This window comes from Prionailurus viverrinus, unplaced genomic scaffold (genome assembly GCF_022837055.1).
Source record: "Prionailurus viverrinus isolate Anna unplaced genomic scaffold, UM_Priviv_1.0 scaffold_39, whole genome shotgun sequence".
In the NCBI taxonomy this organism is placed as follows: domain Eukaryota; kingdom Metazoa; phylum Chordata; class Mammalia; order Carnivora; family Felidae; genus Prionailurus; species Prionailurus viverrinus.
In genome coordinates this window covers 4928009-4946634 of record NW_025927607.1, presented here as the reverse complement: position 1 = coordinate 4946634, position 18626 = coordinate 4928009, and the positions used below count along the sequence as shown (strand labels likewise).

Genomic DNA, 18626 nt, shown 5'->3' with positions numbered 1-18626 from the left:
GGTGCCCTCCCGCAAGTTAGCACACCCTGACCAGGGGAGTTTCGTTATTCGGGATGCGTGTATAAACATGTAGCCCCCTCGTGACTCCCCCCTAAACCTGTCAAACACTAACGAATTTCCATTTGTTACGTTTGCTGAAAAAATTCAAGTCGTACAGGAATTTCGAGTTTCCCCACCTCCTAAGGGTACAGATCTCTGTCGTATTCACCTTTGAATCCGAATGTCATCAGGTTGGGTGCATCCCTTCTGGTCCCCTTTCTGTGCTTGATGAAAAAATGCACGTAATTGGACACTACCGACCTTTTTTTTTTTTTTTTAATGTTTATTTATTTTTGAGACAGAAAGAGACAGATCATGAACGGGGGAGGGTCAGAGAGAGAGGGAGACACAGAATCGGAAACAGGCTCCAGGCTCTGAGCTGTCAGCACAGAGCCGGACGTGGGGCCTGAACCCACTGACCGACCGCAAGATCATGACCTGAGCCAAAGTTGGATGCTTAACTGACTGAGCCACCCAGGCGCCCCACTACCGACCTTTTTTGTTTTAAATGGCCATGGTTGGTTTTTTGTTGTTTTTTTTTTTAACTAAATAGACTTTATCTTTTAGAGTAGTTTTAAGTTTACAGAAAAATTGACAAAAGTTCCTATATACCTTTTATCCTTAAACACATACACGTGGGTGTACACACAGCCCTGATATAATTTGCATTACTGTGGTACATTTATTATAACTGATGAGGGGCGCCTGGGTGGCTCAGTCCCTTAAGTGTCAGACTTCAGCTCAGGTCATGATTTCATGGTTCCTGAGTTCAAGCCCCCAGTCAGGCTCTGTGCTGACGGTGCAGGGCTCACTTCAGATTCTCTCTCTCTCTCTCTCTCTCTCTCTCTCTCAAAAATAAACTTTTAAAAAAATTAAATAATATTGATACATTACTATTAAAGTCCATAGTTAACATTAGGGTTCACTCTATTGAACATTCCATAGGTTTTGACAAATGTATGATGTGTATAATATACAGAATTGTTTCTCTGCCCTAAAAATCCTGTGCTCCACCTTTCCAGCTCTCTCCCCACTCCCCATAATCCCTAGCAAACACTGATCTTACTGCATAGTTTTCCCTTTCCCAAAATGTCATATAGTTGGAATCACACAGTATGTAGCCTTTTCAGATTGGCTTATTTCACTTAGCAACATGCATTTAAGTTTCTTCCATGCTTTTTTTTTTAATGTTTGTTTATTTTTGACAGAGACAGAAACAGATCTCAAGTGGGGGCCGGGCAGAGAAAGAGGGAGACACAGAATCGTAAGCAGGCTCCAGGCTCCGAGCTGTCAGCACAGAGCCTGACGTGGGGCTCGAACTCAGGAAACGTGAGATCATGACCTGAGCTGAATTCAGATGCTTAACTGACCGAGCCACACATGTGCCCCACCTCCATGCTTTTTTTGTGATTTGACAGCTCATTTCTTAACGCTGAGTAATATTTCATTGTCTGGGTGTACCATAGTTTACCCATTCACCTACTGAAAGAGATCTTGGTTGCTTCCAAGTTTTGGAAATTATGAATAAAGCTAGTATAGTCATTTTTTTAAAATTTACATCCAAGTTAGCACATGGTGCAACAATGGTTTCAGAAGTAGATTCCTTAATGCCCCTTACCCATTTAGCCCATCCCCCCTCCCACAACCCCTCCAGTAACCCTCTGTTTGTTCTCCATATTTAAGAGTCTCTTGTTTTGTCCCCATCCCTGTTTTTATATAGTTTTTTTTTGCTTCCCTTCCCTTATGTTCATCTTTTTTGTCTCTCAAAGTCCTCATATGAGTGAAGTCATATGATATTTGTCTTTCTCTAATTTCGCTTACCATAATACCCTCTAGTTTCATCCATGTAGTTGCAAATGGCAAGATTTCAGTCTAGTAGTGCAATTGCTGGGTCATAGGATAGTTCTATTTTTAATTTTTTGAGGAAACTCCATACTGTTTTCCATAGTGGCTGCACCAGTTTGCATTCCCATAGTATAATCACTTGTATACAGGTTTTTGTGTGGACATGTTTTCAATTCCTTTTGTTAAATACAAAGAAGTGTAAGATTGTCTACGTTTGTAGAAACTACCAAACTGTCTTCCAAAGTGGTCGTATCATTTTGCATTTCCATCAGCAATGAATGAGAGTTCCTGTTGCCCCGTATCGTCACTAGCACCTGGTGTCATAAGTGTTCCAGATTTGGGCCATTCTAACAGGTGTGTAGAAATAGTTCTTTGTTTTTTTGCAATTCCCTAATGACATGATTTTGAGCACTTGTTCACACATATATTTGCCATCTGTAGATCTTCCTTTGTGAGGTGTCCGTTCATAAATTTTGCCCATTTTTTAAATTGGGCTGTTGGTTTTCTTATTGGTGAATCATACTATCCATTTTTCTACTATTTACATCTCTAACTTAATACTCTTTGCAAACATCTGGCCGTGTTTTACTCAATTCTACTTCATTTTGTTGACTAGCTATATTTTCATTGGTGTACCACATTTTAACAATAGATGTTTAATATTTTGATTGTTTTCAATTTTTCATTACCATAAATAATGCCCTGTTGAACATTTATTCATATGGCTGTATGTATCTGTGTGTTCCAGTTATTTATTCCTGCATAATAAACTACCTGAAAACAGTGGCTTAAAGGAACCATTTTATTATCACTTATAATTTTTATGAGTCACACACTGCAGCAGGGCTCAAGCAGGGGATTCTTTTTTCTATGGGAGACTGTAGAGATCACTGGGATGGCTGGAAGGTGGCATTCAACTGGCATTATGGACCAGGGCACTTACCTAGGACCTCTCCAGCATAGCTGTCCCACGTGGTAGTACTTCGCACATGGCCATGCAGGGCTTCCCGAGATCTCCAGGCCTCCGTAGAAGCTGCAATACTTGCGAATGCCCCTTGGAAGTCCCAAAACACCTCACTACATTTTATTGGTCAAATTGTTGGGGCCAACTCCGATTTGAGGGGAAGGGAATTAAACACACCTCTCAATGGGAGGAGTAGCAATGGTTGTGGACAGCTCTAATTTACACACTGTCCTATTAGCCCTTTAGGATAAATTCTTAGAAATGGAATTGCTAGCTCAAAAACGATTGCATGTTCTAAGTGTTGATACTTCTAAATGAATTGCCCAAGGGAAAATAATACCAACTGACACTCCACCAAGCATGTTTCTACACTTTTTGGCCATGATCTCGTGTTTCAAGAGTTCGAGCCTGGCGTCAGGGTCTGTGCGAACAGCTCACAGCCTGGAGCCTGCTTCAGATTCTGTGTCTCCCTCTCTCTCTGCCCCTCCCCTGCTCATGCTCCGTCTCTCTCTTAAGAATTAAAAAAAAAGTAACTTCTTCCAGATAACCATTTGTCTTCTTTCGTTCACGTGATAAAACTGATGAATTCTCTTACAGAGACCCTGTTTTAGAAACTATCAGAGATGACTCCCTTACTGTCTACTGTTACTGCAACGTACTTAAGAGCAGGTTTCTCAATCTCAGCACTGTTGACACCTTGGGCCAGAAAACTCTTTGCTGTGGAGGTGGGGGTGGGGAGGGGGGCTGTGCTGTGCCCTGTAGGATGCTTAACAGCATCCCTGGCTTCTACTCACTAGATAGCACTTTCCCAAGTTGTGACCATCAAAATGTCCCCTAATTGAGAAACAGTCGGGGGGCATTTTGGGCAAGAGTAAGCTACTCTGACATAAAGAAACCCTACCAAGATCCACTGGCTTGGAAAAGACAGAATTTTATTTCTTATGTAACAGTCCCAATGTAGAGTCCAGGATGTGACAACCATGCTCCCTGGGGTCACTCAGGGGCCCAGATTCCTCCAAGCATGGTGTCTCCCCCAGGGAGCTTTGTCATCATCAGCAGAGGCAAGGCTGGGTTGCAACAAGAGGGAGCAGTGGGCAAAGGGAGAGCACTGTTTGCTGTCTCAAGGAGCACACACCGTATCTACTCACATTTATTTATTTTTTAAATGTTTATTTGGGGGGGAGGCAGAGAGAGAGGGACCAAGGATCTGAAGCAGGCTCTTGTTGACAACACTCACGAACTGTGAGCTCATGACCTGGGCCAAAATCAGACGCTTAACCAACTGAGCCACCCAGGTGCCCCCCCTACTCACATTTAATTGGCAGTTACCTGGCCACACCTAACTGCAAGTGGGGCTGGGAAAAAGAGTCTGGTAAGGCACTGATGTGCCCAGCAGTCTTCTGGAAGTAGGTGAGTGCCATGGACCGAATATCCCCCCAAACTCATAGGATGACTCCTACCCCACAGTGTGACTGTATTTGGAAAAGTAATTAAGAGGAGGAAGAGATGCCAGAGATCTCTCTCCACACCTGTGGTAGAAAGACTGGTGCCATCTGAGCCTCCCGGTCTGTGGTGTTTCGATATGGTAGCCGAGCTAACACAGTGAGAGGGTCTTTGCTCCACAGCACCAGTGTCTGACACAATCCTGCGAGGTGGAAGGTACAACACACCTGAGAAGGCAACAGTAAAAGGGTTTTAGTGATTTTTTTTTAAGGTTTTATTTTTAAGTAACCTCTACACCCAATGTAGGGCTCGAACTCACAACCCTGAGATCAAGTCGCACACTCCACCAACTGTGAGCCAGCCAGGCTCCCCAAGTCTTTTTGTTTTTTAATGGACAATCGCAAACACATTAAGAGTAGAGAGGACCTAAGAAGCTCTGTGTGCCCATCAGCCAGTGTCACCAACTCTCAACTTACAACCCATGTTATCTCACCTCTGTCTCCAAGCACACTTAGACCCGGAAGTGCATAACGTCGTCCATGAAGTGGATGACCTGTGCCCACCTACAAGGCCTCCATGGTCTGGGGAAGAGGACTCACTGCTTCAGGACAGACCATGCTGAAAATCAGGCCCGAGACCTGACTCCCCCACCATGGCAGAGCAGAAAGGAGACCGATGTCCAGAGCCAATGGTGCCCCTCTGCCCACCGCAGGGCTATGAGATCAGCACTGGATGCAAGAAGAGGCGGAAGTCACCCTGTGACCATGAGGGAAAAGTAGAACTAAAATGTGGACCTGGCCTTCAACATCACCTAGCAAAGGAAGCAGTTCTCAGCTGCCTAACTCTGAACTTCGAGTTATATGAGATAATGAAACATCCTGGTGATTTCAGCCACAGTGAGGCTGGGATTCTGACACGGGCAGTTAGAGTCATCCTGATATTTGAGAGGAGTGACATGTTCTTAGCGATGGAAGCAAAACCGTTTGCTGTATCTTAACAACATCACCGTGCTTGTGCCAGGTTAGCCGTGTCTGCAGTCAAAAGGGCACCCCCACCAGCACCCGGCACACAAGACCCTCAACAGCCAGGCTCCTCCATTTCCGCCGGCAGCCAGGAAGTCCCTGCATTCACGTTCCTCCCCGGCAGCCTGGTGAGCTCATCCTGCAGACGTGGCACAAGGCTACCCTGGGCCCTGCCGACCCCGCGAAGGTTCTCGTCCCCACTCTAATCCTTTTCACACTTTCGAAGGCAAGGAGATGGACATTTTAGAAAAGGAGACACCAAACAAATGGATGCTACTTCCCCACCCCGAACATTAAGCACCAGCCTTTGTATCAGTGAGCTCCTCCTAGGCCATGCTGCAGTAACAAGGGATCCCAGGATCAGGGACAGGGAATCCCGCTGGCTTAACTCCTGCCGTGCCATCAGCTGCAGGGGCTGCAGGCCTGCTCTCTGGGATCAGCACGAACAAAGACTCATAACCATGCAAAAACTCTTTTGGCACCGGGGGCAAAGAGGGGATGGATGAACCACACACCAGCTTTTAAAGCTTCTGCCTCAGAGTGTGCGTGTCATCTCTGATTACAGCAGCGTTGGAAGTCATACGCTGAAGATCGACATCGAGGAATGAGGCAAACGATTTGGAATGATGATATAATCTATCACCTTTTCCAGAACCGAAAACCAAATCAGGGAAAGGTCAGCTGGGGAAACATAAAGTTATTCCAGGTGTCTTGGGTAAGAGCGGCATCAGGGTCTTGTACAAACCCGAAGACCTGGGGGGAAAAGTCAGGGAGATCGCGACCGAGGACGTGGGTGGTGCGGGGAAGCCTCGGCAGTCTCCTGGGCTGCAGCAGGGAAGCCTGTGCTCCAGAAGGCTCGCTAGAAAATTCTACCTGCAACTGCCTCCGATCCTCAATCTCTAATCCAGTTATGGAGGCTATTCCGGGAAACGTGGCCCCCAGCTGATTACCACCCGAGCTTCTGTGTCCTGCTCCCCATGTGACGGCACCTGGGCAGGACCCCCGGCAAGCGAGCAGGTGGCGAGGGCGGGATCCCGACGGTGGTACAGCGCCCTCACCAGGCAAGGCCGGCGGACTCCCCAGGAGCACAGTCTCACCTGAAGCACCCCAAACGGCCCGGGTGTCCCTAACATGACAACAACACACAGGAGAGAGCGCTTTCCGGACGCCAGGAGCTCCTCTCCACCCTGAAGCTACCCCCCCACCCTTGCCGTCGCCCCACGGCAGGAGTCGGGCACAAGGCGGCGGAACAGCTGCCCCCGTCCCTCTCCCGAGAGCCCGCCTGTGTCTTCTGAAGCGCACCCCGGGCCTCAGGAACAGCGACAACGCCACCGCTTCCCCGCGACTGTCGCGGAACTACACGGCCGCCACGGGACAGCTCAGTCCGTCCGCGGCACGGCCCGCAGCCCTGGGCCACAGCGGCCGCAGCCAGGGCCGGGAGACTGGGACTCCGCCGGAAGGGGCAGTGTCCGACCAGAGCGCCTTCGCCCCACCCCCGGGCCAGCAGCCAATCCCAGCGTGCGGCAGTGAAGACGGCCCACCTTAGTCAATCCCAGAGCGCGCGCGGGCCGCGCTCCGCTGACGCAGATATTTCAGCAGGCCCGCCACGCGCCGCGGCTACCGGTTCTTCCCAGAGCGCACTGCGACCGCGCCCCTTTCAGCCAATCACAGCGCGCGCCGCGGACGCCCGCCAATGGGCGCTCTGAAAGGCGGGGCGGCCCGGGACCGCGGCGGGTGGCGGGAAGGCGCCGCGATGGCGGGCCGGCGCGGAGCCCTCATCGTGCTGGAGGGCGTGGATCGCGCGGGAAAGAGCACGCAGAGCCGCAAGCTGGTGGCCACGCTGTGCGCCTCGGGCCACCGTGCCGAGCTGCTCCGCTTCCCGGGTGGGTGTGGCGCCGGCGGGGCGGACGGTGCGCGGTCCCGCTCGGTCTGGTGTTTGTGCGGCTCCGTGGGTCTGTAGTGGACGTACGACCCGGCGGCCCTCTCTAAAGCGGGGTCGTGACGCGGTCGTACACTCAGGAGACTGGTGTCGCGAGGTGACGACCCTATCTGTCACCCCCGGCAGTGTCCTGGCGCTGATGTGTAGTCCGTACCCCAGTGTCTGCTTTTGGTTTTCTGGATAGCTGTTTGCTCTCGGGGGGGGGGGGGGGGGGGGAGGGGCGGTATGGGATATTTTTAGTTTGTAAGGTAAAACTTTTGATCTCCAAAGTGCTTACGAAAATTTTTCGTCAGTGCTTACGTTATCCAAAAACACCTTAAGGCCTACGAAACGGGTAGGGAAATGAGCGTAAAATGCTTTTTTGAATACCGTTCTAATCAGTCTGCAAATCTTACGAATACTTCTTTCGAGATAACTACTTTGTGCCCTCATTTCCTTTTCTTAAAGCATTTCTCCCCCCATCGTGTGTGCACGCTGCTGCCCTTTCTCAGGGAAGCTCCTTTGGCTTCAGGGGGAGGTGTGACCCTGTGTACACACGTGGTACCATAAAACAAAGTTCGACTTGAGTGTGGCACCGGAAGCTCAGCCCCAGCTATATTCTACTTCAGGTGGAGAGTCTGTCCTCACTTTTGTGTCACCCCCTCTTCTCTTTTTTTAGAAAGATCAACTGAAATTGGCAAACTTCTGAGTTCCTACTTGGAAAAGAAGAGCGAGGTGGAAGATCACTCGGTGCACCTGCTTTTCTCCGCGAACCGCTGGGAGCAAGTGTAAAAACAACCTTTGTGCCGCCCCTTCCTGGTGTGGTGCTTCCTTCTTGAGCCTGGGTGAACGGCAGCTCTTGATTCTGAAGGGTGTTGGCAGGAACGCCAGTAATGACACTTTTAAAAGTGTCAGGCTCGTCCCCCGTGACCCGAGGTCTTAGAGCTCCATAGTTCCCAAAGAGCACTGATTAGTGCTTTTCCTTCCTCCTGCCCTGCCACCTTTCTGTTATTAATAGACATCATTTAGGCTAGGTTTAGGTATACAGAAAAGCTGGTGAAAAGGTCAGTTCCTCCATACCCCTGTCCCTACCCCCTCCTCCATTTCTCATGTTATTGGTTAGATCAGCGAGTTAACTTGTTACAGTGGGTGAACTGATGTTGACACATTAGTAACTGAAGTTCACAGTTTACCTTCTCCCGCCCCTTTCGTTTTGCCTCCTCTTACTCAGCCTCTTCCCTCAAGGTGTAACTTTTACACAGTGCCTGTGGGGTATGCTTTTAGGTGCTTTTGTTTCCATTTACATACACCTGTGTTGTTGGCCTTGTTTTGTTTTCTAACATAAATAAATGGGATCCTCCCATACAAACCCCTCCTAACTTGCTTCCTAATTCTGGCCTGCAGAGCTCTGACCTCCCTGTCGCTCTGGGGAGCTTTTCAGAAAGGCTACTCCACAGTAGATGCAGCTAGATGCCTGCTGACGGCTTTGCGCTGTCCCCCCTTATGAGCAAGCCTACGCTGCTTTCTTCTGGATCATCTGTGTCTTAACTTGGAAAGGTCTTCCCACTCCAAGTATTAGAAGAAAGTGAGATCATTTTTATAAACTTTAATACATCTGGAATTCATGGACATAATTGGTCTGACTTTGCTTTTTGTGGCTCTGTAGAAAAATAGGTCCACTTAGAAATGAAAAATAATGCTGACTCCACTTCCTGGTGAGTGATCTTGTCCCTGGCACACAGGTCTGCATGTGGCACCACTCCTCCTTCAGGTCATTCCAGCCACTACCATTTGCTCAGTCAGATGTGAAAGTCCTTGGGTGACCGGTCAGATGCCGGGTTCACATCTGGCACCATTGCCCACCAGTTGTGTGACCGTGGTCCCGCGCAGCCCCTCTCAGCCACAGCTGCCTCATCAGCATCGTGGCCGCGGTGGCCCCTCTTGTAGATCCAGGTGAGGATCAAGTACAGCTGGGCGGCAGGCCTGGGAATGAGTGCCCGGTTAACCTGAGCTGTTCTGAAGCACTTCTGTGAAGAAACTGCTGATTTCCTCCAGCCCTTTAATTGTCCATCTTTTTGCTCTGCTTCTTAATGGACTCAATTGCTGGTTCCCAGAGATACTTGTCTTCTGGCTTCTGTACAGTCCGGGGGCACAGACTGGGTGGCACTGCCCTCACAGAAGGGAAGTGCCCTGCACTTCCTTCCCCGTCTCTTTGCCAAAACCCACCAGTCCTCCAGGGGCACCTTCCCACTCCATGCAGGAATTCATTCCTGGAAATTAGGGATTTCTTTTACTTCCCATAGCAATTTAGCCATTTTCTACTCCCTTCTGTGCCTGTCTACCTGAGATCTCAGGGCTGGGGGCTGACTAGCCATCATCCAGTCAAGGACACCCTTGGCCACCTGTCCATCCTCGTCCTCATCCTTCAGGCTCAAGGCCACAAGCGTCATCGTATCTCCTCCTGGCCTCATCTGCTCCTTTGCCCTCCTGGGTTCTTTTCAGCAGGGCAGCCTGGCCCCTCTGCACCCCCACCCAGACAGCCCCAAGCCTCCCTTTGCTCATCTGTCTTTATCACTTGTGTCTGTGGTGCTTTAGTGGACTTGTCTTTTCTACGTTGGGCTTTGCCGGGAACGCCCCTGTGGCATCTTCTAAAGAGAAGATCCAGGAGTGCCTGGGTGGCTCAGTCGGTTGGGCGACCAACTTCAGCTCAGGTCGTGATCTCAAGGTCTATGGGTTCAAGCCCCGTGTCAGGCTCTGTGCTGACAGCTCAGAGCCTGGAGCCTGCTTCGGGTTCTGTGTCTCCCTCTCTCTCTTCTCCCCACTCTGTGTTCTATCAAAAATAAATAAACATGGGGCGCCTGGGTGGCTCAGTCGGTTAAGTGTCTGACTTCGGCTCAGGTCATGATCTCACGGTCCGTGAGTTCGAGCCCTGCGTCGGGCTCTGTGCTGACAGCTCGGAGCCTGGAGCCTGTTTCAGATTCTGTGTCTCCCTCTCTCTCCGCCCCTCCCCTCTTCATGCTCTGTCTCTCTCTGTCTCAAAAATAAATAAACGTTAAAAAAAATTTTTTTAAGTAAATAAATAAACATAAAAGATTTTTTTTAAAGCGAAGATCCAGATCTTTTCTGAACAAAAATAAAGTTACAAATCACTGCCCAGTAATCCCTTCATTGCATGGGTTTCTGAACTGGTGAGTTATATTCTCTGGACCTGTGAAGCCAGGACCGTGGTTCAGAAGCACTCTGTTTTTTAGGCCATTAATTAAGAAGAAGTTGAGCCAAGGCATCACCCTCGTTGTTGACAGATACGCATTTTCTGGTGTCGCCTTCACCAGTGCCAAGGAGGTGAGTGTCTCCTGGCCCCCAGTGTGACCGTGGCAGGTACAGACTCCGTGTGTTCATAAAATGCCTTCTAGGACTGCTAGGGTCCCTCTCTTTGCTGGGTTAAGTGGCTCTTTATCGGGAGGAAGAGCACCCAGATTGTTGTCGGAACTCTGTGTTGCTCGGATAGCATATTAGCGCCTCCATTCCATGGTGGGTGTCTGGGTGTTTTCTATTAATTTTCCTCCCCACCGCCCCCCCCTCCCCCCAGTGCCATGTACTTGTCGTTCTACGGGGACCACGGCAGTGACCGTGCTGCCCGTTCGTTCTGCTTTTTATTTAGAAATGTTCACATAAGCACCAGCAGAGAAGACGATAACCACTAGCACCATCGCCTGCCTCAGAACCTTCTGGTCTCTGAGCTGACCCACCGGGCACGTCACTAGCTCCTTGGTGAACATTTCAGTTCACATCCCAAAATAACTTCTCACTAACATAATGTCACCTTAGCAAAGAGGAGCCCTTTCCTGACGCCATCATTCAGTCACGTGCTCAGGCGCCAGTTCTTTCGGGAACTGCTTGATTGGTCTTGTGTTTTCACACATAGATTGAATCAGAATCCCTTTCAGGGCCGTACTTGAAGTGAGATCCCTTTGCTGTCTCAGACACACGTTAGCTTGTTTTTCCCCCTTTGTTAGGAATTTTTAAACCAAAAATTCGACCCCATCATGGCTTCTTTCTCTAACTGTTGGGTTCTCTGTCGCCAGAATTTTTCCCTGGACTGGTGCAAGCAGCCGGACGTGGGCCTCCCGAAGCCGGACCTCGTGGTGTTCCTTCAGTTACGGCTGGCAGAGGCCGCCACCCGGGGAGAGTTTGGCCGTGAACGCTATGAGAATGGGAACTTCCAGGAGCGGGCGCTGCGTCGCTTCCATCAGCTGATGGCGGATAAGACTCTGAACTGGAAGGTGAGGGTGTCTCCCCGTGTCGCCACCAGAAAGCACCTCAGTCCTGCTGCTGAGCCGAGACACCTGGCGGGCCTGGGGCTCCTCCAGGGCTTCTGTGCACAGCAGACCCTGGTCCTTTGTGGGTTGTGCACAACTAGGGAATTTGGTGCCTGGCGGGTGAGTCAGGGAGAGTTTACTAGATGGCAGCTCCCAGAGTGCAGTCCCGTGTGGTCAGGGCTCCTCTGCTGGCATCATGCCACCCACAAGTCACACCTCGCTTCGCCTTTTTTTTTTTTATTCTGGGTTTTGTTTTAATTTTTGTTTTTTAATGATTATTTTTGAGAGGGAGAGAAAGTGCACTCAGGGGAGAGGCAGAGAGAAAGGGAGACACAGAATCCGAAGCAGGCTCTAGGCTCTGAGCTGTCAGCACAGAGCCCGACGTGGGGCTCGAACGTACAAACTGCGAGATCATGACCTGAGCCGAAGTCAAATGCTTAACTGACCTGACCGAGCCACCCGGGCGCCCCTAAGGTTATTTATTTTGAAAGACAGCACGAGCAGGGGAGGGGCAGAGAGAAAGGGGAGACAGCATCCCCAGCAGGCTCCTCACTGTCGGCGCCGGCCTCATCGTGAGACTATCCCACGAACCGTGAGATCATGACCTGGGCCGGAGCCAAATGTCAGACCCTCAACCGACGAGCCACTCGGGCACCCCCGCCTTCCATTTGTAACCTCAGAGTAGCACTCTGGCTTGCTGTGTCTGTTCCACCTCTGATCTCGAAAGTCCTAGCTGGCAGGTTTGGGCGCGGCCCTCTGTTCTGCCTCCACACCTGGGAGTCCTTTGCTCCCTCCGAGCCCTGTCCCAGCAGTTCCAGCCCCGGAAGGGGCCTTTCTTCCTTTCCTCTTGTGAGGATGTCCTCCTCTCACCCGCAGGCTCACACCCATGCAGCTCAGCCCCTGTCTACCTAGGCCTGGTGCCCCTCAGCCCTGCTCCCTCCACCTCAGTGCACCGCTCCCGTTCACCTGGCCCATTTCCCCCTCCCCGTGGACACCAAAGCGGCCCCTTCCCCACTGCTCCCCGGGCCCACCCTTATCCCTGTGTGCTCAGAGGCTGCCCTGGGAAGGAGAATGTTGGTTTTCTTTACCATCAACAAGCTCCACTGCTGAGAGGGGCTGCATCCCTGCTGTGCTGTGGGAGGTCTAAGGGAGTCGCTTTGGCTCCCAGTGCTTTGGCTCCCAGTTCGGCCGTCTTCTCTGGTTCATGCTGCTCCCTCGAGCTGCCTGTCTGTGGCCTCATCCTGTCCCCCACACAGAATTCTGCCTCTCTTGTCAGGGTGCTTTCTCCTGCTGTGCAAGGACAGCGTTCCTGTGAGACTGGCAGTAAGGGAAAGTGGCTTAAAGCAAAGAAGCGATTAGCGTTAATTTATATGGAACATTTCTGAATGTTCCCAGACCCAGAAAATCACCTCTCCTAGGCCCTTGTGACCCATCTTGCTAACGAGTGCCCATAACCCATGAATGTGAAGTCCAGACACTCGCAGACACAGAGCTCTGGCGGCAGGGCGCAGGGACATGGAGGGCCGTCCCGGGGAAAGAGCCCAGCGGGCCTCCTTGCTGTAAAACCAACGCTGAGCGCCCTTTCCGCCCTTTCCAGTAAAGCAAAAATCCTTGTTGGTTTCTTTTGGTTAGCGAAACAGGTACTAACATCGGTCTTTGACACAGACTTTTGCAAAGCAGGGGACACCATTCCATTTCTGTTCAACGTGCCCGCGTCAGAGCTGGGGGTGTGAGCAGCGTGTTTCTTTCTACAAATGGAAGCTCCAGATAAAATCCCTTTTAAGTTTGTTTAATATCAATAAGCTTTTAAACTCATTTTTATACTGATTGATTATATCGGATGCAGAAATTCCAAAGTTCTGTTCCATTTCTGTTTTTCTTTTGTCAATCAGTTCTACATGGTTTAAGTTATTCTGAATTTAGAACACTTTTCAGAATCTGCAAGGAATAAGACAGAAATGTCTGCGATCAGGAATGTGAGTGGAGAGGAAACCATTTCCTACCGACCAGCGCTGGTGCCCTTGTCCTTCCCGACCTCCTGAGTTTTCATCTTGTGTCGCTTCCTTTAGTCTTTTTTTTTTTTTTTTTAATGTTTTTATTTATTTTTGAGACAGAGAGAGACAGAGCACGAGCAGGGGAGGGGCAGAGAGAGAGGGAGACACAGAATCCGAAGCAGGCCCCAGGCTCCAAGCTGTCAACACAGAGCCCGACGCGGGGCCTGAACTCACGGACCGTGAGATCATGACCCGAGCCAAAGTCGGACGCTTAACCGACTGAGCCACCCAGGCGCCCCTCCTTTAGTCTTAAGAACATTCTGTAATGTTCCCTGTAGGGTGGGTCTCCTGGCATAGAATTCTCAGCTTTTGTTTATCTGAAAATTAACGTTTTTAGCATTATTTTTGAGAAGTTTTTAAGCAAATAACAAGAAGTTACAACTTGCAAGTATAGTATATAAAACTCTCTCCAAGGACCATTCGAGAATGAATTTGTACCCAACACCTGCCCCCTGCCATGTACTGTCAGATTTGGGACTTAACACCATTGGGTCCCCAGGCCCATTTGGGTTACCCCCCATTCGGGTTCCCACTCACGTCCTTTTTAAAAAATGACTCCGTGTACAGTCACGTGTCTGGCCTTAGCCTGTGACTTTCATGACTCTGACACTTCGGAAGTTTCACAGCAGTTGTGGTAGTGAGTCTCAGATGGCCTCTCCTGTTTGCCCACGACTGGATTCAGGTCGTGCGTTTCTGGCAGGGTAGCATTAGCGGGCTGTCGGCTTCCCAGTGCACCCTGCCATGTCATGTGGGGTTTCGGCTTGTCCCATTTCTGGTGATGCTTGCTTTGTCGGGCATTTATACTGAAGTGTAGCTGACACACACTGTTAAGGTTAGTGTGCACCACAGTGATGGGACCCGCATGTGCCACTGGCTGTGGTCCCCAGGCTGGGCCTTCCACATCGTGACTCCACCCCGTAACCAGAAGCCTGGCCCTCCCTCTCCCCTGCACCCCCCACCCCTTCCCCTCTGGCAACCACCAGTGCGATCTTTGCATTTATGCGTCTCTTCCTGCTTTTTGTTTGTTTGTTTAGATTCCACGTACACGTGAAATCATACGGTGTCTGTCTCTGGCTTACTTCACTTAGCCTGCCACCCCCTGGGCTCACCTGTGTCCCTGCATACGGCGGGAGCTCCTTCCGCCCTTCGGCTGAGCGATGTCCCACTGTGCGCGTACCGGTGACGTTCACCTCCAGGGTGCTTGCCGGGCCCCACTGCGAGGGGACTCTCCGTCTGTAACTAATGCGTGTTTTGTGATGAGATTCTTCAAAACCACCAGAGTCTCATCGCTCATCACGTTTTCAGTTCACCTTTACGTCTGTATCTGAACAGACCCGTGTTTCCCTGCTTTACCACCAGCAGTCTGTTCCACCGAGGCCTGGCCCGCGGGACCCCCCTCCCCACGGCTCCTGTTACACTTCTGCTCCCCAGCACGTGAACATTTTCTGGATTTGTCCTGTATTTTTCCAGCCCAGCTCTAGAATCGGTTGCCTCCCCAGGTGTCCCTGGTTGCTTTTTGTGGCGAAAGGTATTTCTAGATCCGTGTCCAGGGACCCAGGGCGCTTGTTGGTGCTGTGCTGTTCCCAGGCCCTCAGAGGACTAGAGATGTAGAAGTTTCTGTGCGATATGCCATGTGTGAGTTTATACAGTGTGTGTATGTGTGTGTGTGTGGTACACGTGTGCGGTTTTCCCGTGTGTGTTTATACATGTGTGGTACACCTGTGTGTGTTTACATGTATGGGGGGGTACACCCGTGTGCGAGCTCATACGTGTGTGAGACATGCCCGTATGCCAGTTCACACCTGGCATGCAGGGTGCAGAATGCAGTCTGGAAGGCCTTCAGGAGGGTGTCACCGGTGTGGGCTCTCGGGCTGTGTAGGAGGTCATTCCGACTCCTGCAACCAGACCTCACGAAATCGTTCCACAGCCGAGTGGGTCTGTGCTCCCAGGAGCCCGGCTGTGTCAGGACAAAACCGTCTCCCCAGGCCTGACTTCTTGCAGAACTTGCCCGAGTTCCGCTCAGCGACCGGGCAGGGCTGCGGCCGGGCGGGCCCTGCAATCCCTGTGCGTGCTCTGAGCTGGACTGGTCGGGGTGGGGAGGCGAGGGGAGGGGGCTGATGGGGAGCAGGACTGGGTGTTTCTCCTGTGTCGGGGCCACGGGAGGAGTGCGGGACGCCTTGGTCCTCAGGACACGAGCAAAGCCACGACCAGAGGTCAGAGGGGAGGGTGAAGGACCCCGGCGGCGTGGGGTGCCCCTCCGGATTAACCGTCCTCTCTCTCCCTGCCTCCCCTGTGGGAACAGATGGTCGATGCCTCCAAAAGCATCGAAGATGTCCACAAGGAGATCCACGCCCTCTCCGTGGACACCATCCGGGCCGTCACGCAGAGGCCGCTGGGGGAGCTGTGGAAGTAGACGCGCAGCGCCCCTCGTCGGTGGCCCCTCGGGGCGGAGCTGCTGGGGAGGTGGACGACCCGACGCCGTGCGCATGCGTGGACCAGCGCCGGCAGCCGCAGGCCAGCCCGTTGTGAGGTGGCGGGGCGCGGAGACCCCGTGCGCGCAGGCTTCCTCCGCCCGCTTTTACCCCGAGAGCCCGGTAAATTACTGTTTTCTCTTCCGGAGGGACCGCATCCGCGCGGTGTCATTGAAACGGCAGTCAGCTGAAACTCTCCTGAATCTTTTCTAGGAACTAATAAAAATGATTTGGGGAACGTCCTGCGGGGCAGTCGTCTCCTTAGCAGCCGTGGGCGTGAGGGAGAGGCGGTCGTAGCGGGCCAGCCCCGGCCGGGCCTTCGGGATTCCTGCCCGGCGTTGCCGGCAGCCGCCGCTGGGCCCTGAGCACCTGCGTGCCGGCCCGTCGTAAGCTGCTGTGCGTGGTCTGAGGGCACGAAGAGAATCGGGGCTGAGGGCAGTGCAGCGGGGGCCCCCATCCAGAGGGACTGCGGCCGAGGTGTGGTATCTGGGTGACCACTACGTTGTAAGAGGTGAGGAGAGGACCCTGGGCAGCACCTGCCGGTGGCCTCAAGGGTCCTGCGCAGCGGCAGCGCTCAGGGCCACACTTGCCTGTGCTGGGCAGGGTCGTGCTTGTCTGGGTTCTTGTCTGTGGTCCCCGGGCCGGGGGCGCAGGCCCGGACGTGCCCAAGGCAGCCGGGCCCTGCGTCCTGGTCCTCAGGGGGCATCTCAAAGGGGACGGAGGAAATGATGGGTTCTGTGTCCTTTGCTTGCTGAGGGGCCTGGGGACAGCACGGTGTCAGCCTCAGGCCTCTGTCCATCAGAAGGTGCTGGTTCTGTCCACTCAGACCGCGCCGCACCCTTGAGGTCACCATTGGGTAACAGCTGTTGGGAACAGGGATAGACTGTGGAGTGCCGGGTGTCCCCCCGCGCCCCCCAGTGGTGGCCTGGCCTGGCCTCACCATCGTTAGCTGCCTTTGTGCTCTTTGACAGAATCGAGGCCTCATGCCCTGTGATGAAAACAGTCACTGCCCCCCCCCCCAACCGGGGGCCCCTGGGTGGTCAGTCCGTTGAGCATCCAACTCTTGGTTTTGGCCATCATCGCACAGTTGGTGGGATCGAGCCCTGTGTTGGGCTCTGTGCTGACAGCATGGAGCCTGGTTGGGATTCCCTCTCTCTCCCTCTGTCTCCCTCCCTCTCCCTCTCCCTCTCTCTCTGCCCCTCCCCAACTTGCTTGCACATGCACACTTTCTCTCAAAATAAGTAATAGTAGACTTAAGAAGCTCCCAAACCAGCATCCCATGTGCCTCCCGTTGCCGTGGGGCAGGCCAGGGTGACTGACACCTAGTGAGAGGTGGGGACTGTCGGCAGGCGGAGTGGGTGGTGGGCGGAGGCTGTGCCCAGAACACCCAGGCCACAATGGCGGCTGAGGCGACCTCTCAGCTGCAGACAGCTGCACCCCAGGCTAGAACTCAAGCCGTGGGGAGCCACCTGCTCAGCGCCGGCCGTGGTGGGGTTGGAGGTGGACAGGAATTCGGGAAGAGAAGGGCTGGAGTGAGGCAGAAATGGTCTGACAGATTCCAACTTTCTCCAGGAAATGCGGTGGGTCTTCAAACATCTGGCCAGGTGGCAGGGGCAGGCCTGACCAAGGAGGGGTGGGTAGGGGGGGACAGGGTCCAGAGCACCCTTCTCTCCGGTGGCTTCCGGTCTCTCCCTAAAGACGACTGTCAGGCGCTGGGTGGGGCACCCGCATGGCAAGGGGACCGGAGAAAGCCCACGGTGCTGTCACAGGGTCTCTGGTGGGGAGGCGGCAGTCCTGGTCAGGGGAGTGGGCGGCAGCAGGAGGGCTCAGAGGGCGCGCCCTCGCTGGCACTCAGGATGGAGGGAGGGCCCCACCCCGGGGAGCACAGGTGGCTTCTGGGAGATGGGAGGAGGTGGGCCAGCATGGGCCCGGGCCTCCAGCCAGAAGCAGCCTTGCAGAAGCCTTCTCGGGGCCCCTGGGAAGAAGGTGGCTGCTGCTTCGACTGTTCCAGCTCAAGCTACTCCGGGTGTCCCCTAGAGGACGTGGCGCAGGCTCCCGGACTTCCTCACCTGGGGAGCTTTTGTCTGCCTTCGTCCCCTGGCAGCTGCCGTGGATGGCAGGTGGGGGCGCTGTGTGACTCGTGCCGAGGTGACCCGACAAGGCCAGTGGGCTCAGCCCACCTGGAAGGACAACACTGCTTTCAGAAATCAAACCAAGGATGGGGCGCCTGGGTGGCTCAGTCGGTTAAGCGGCCGACTTCGGCTCAGGTCATGATCTTGCATTGCCGTTTTTGAGTTCAAGCCCCACATCAGGCTCTGTGCTGACAGCTCAGAGCCTGGAGCTGCTTCAGAGTCTGTGTCTCCGTCTCTCTCTGCTCCTCCCCCACTCACACTGTCTCTCTCTCAAAAATAAACATTAAGAATCAAACCAAGGCTTAACACCACGCGCCAGACACTCTCCACAGCCTCTCTTGTCGAAGGAGGAGCCGCTGTGCATCGTCCTAAAATCGAGTTCCTTGTCTTTCACTCTGGGGACCACGAGGCCGAGGGCA

At 52.8% G+C, this 18626-nt stretch overlaps 1 protein-coding gene and 1 long non-coding RNA gene across 3 annotated transcripts; one reads left to right on the top strand and one right to left on the bottom strand.

Moving 5' to 3' along the window:
- The first annotated feature begins 7017 nt into the window (after nt 1–7017).
- DTYMK (deoxythymidylate kinase) lies at nt 7018–16317 on the top strand. Of its 2 annotated transcripts, XM_047846578.1 has the most exons (5): nt 7018–7196; nt 7911–8019; nt 10483–10573; nt 11317–11514; nt 15907–16317. In XM_047846578.1, the coding sequence occupies exons 1-5, from the start codon at nt 7067–7069 to the stop codon at nt 16015–16017; spliced, it is 639 nt and encodes a 212-aa protein (XP_047702534.1). In that variant the 5' UTR covers nt 7018–7066; the 3' UTR covers nt 16018–16317. The 2 variants fall into 2 exon arrangements, with proteins under 2 accessions (XP_047702534.1, XP_047702535.1); XM_047846579.1 differs by lacking the exons at nt 7018–7196; nt 7911–8019 and adding an exon at nt 8053–9184.
- LOC125158925 (uncharacterized) lies at nt 13844–15494 on the bottom strand. Its single transcript, XR_007149578.1, has 3 exons — nt 15407–15494; nt 14714–14843; nt 13844–13921 (listed from the first exon to the last, which is right to left on the bottom strand). It is a non-coding gene; the product is annotated as an uncharacterized LOC125158925 (long non-coding RNA).
- Nucleotides 16318–18626: the final 2309 nt, after the last annotated feature.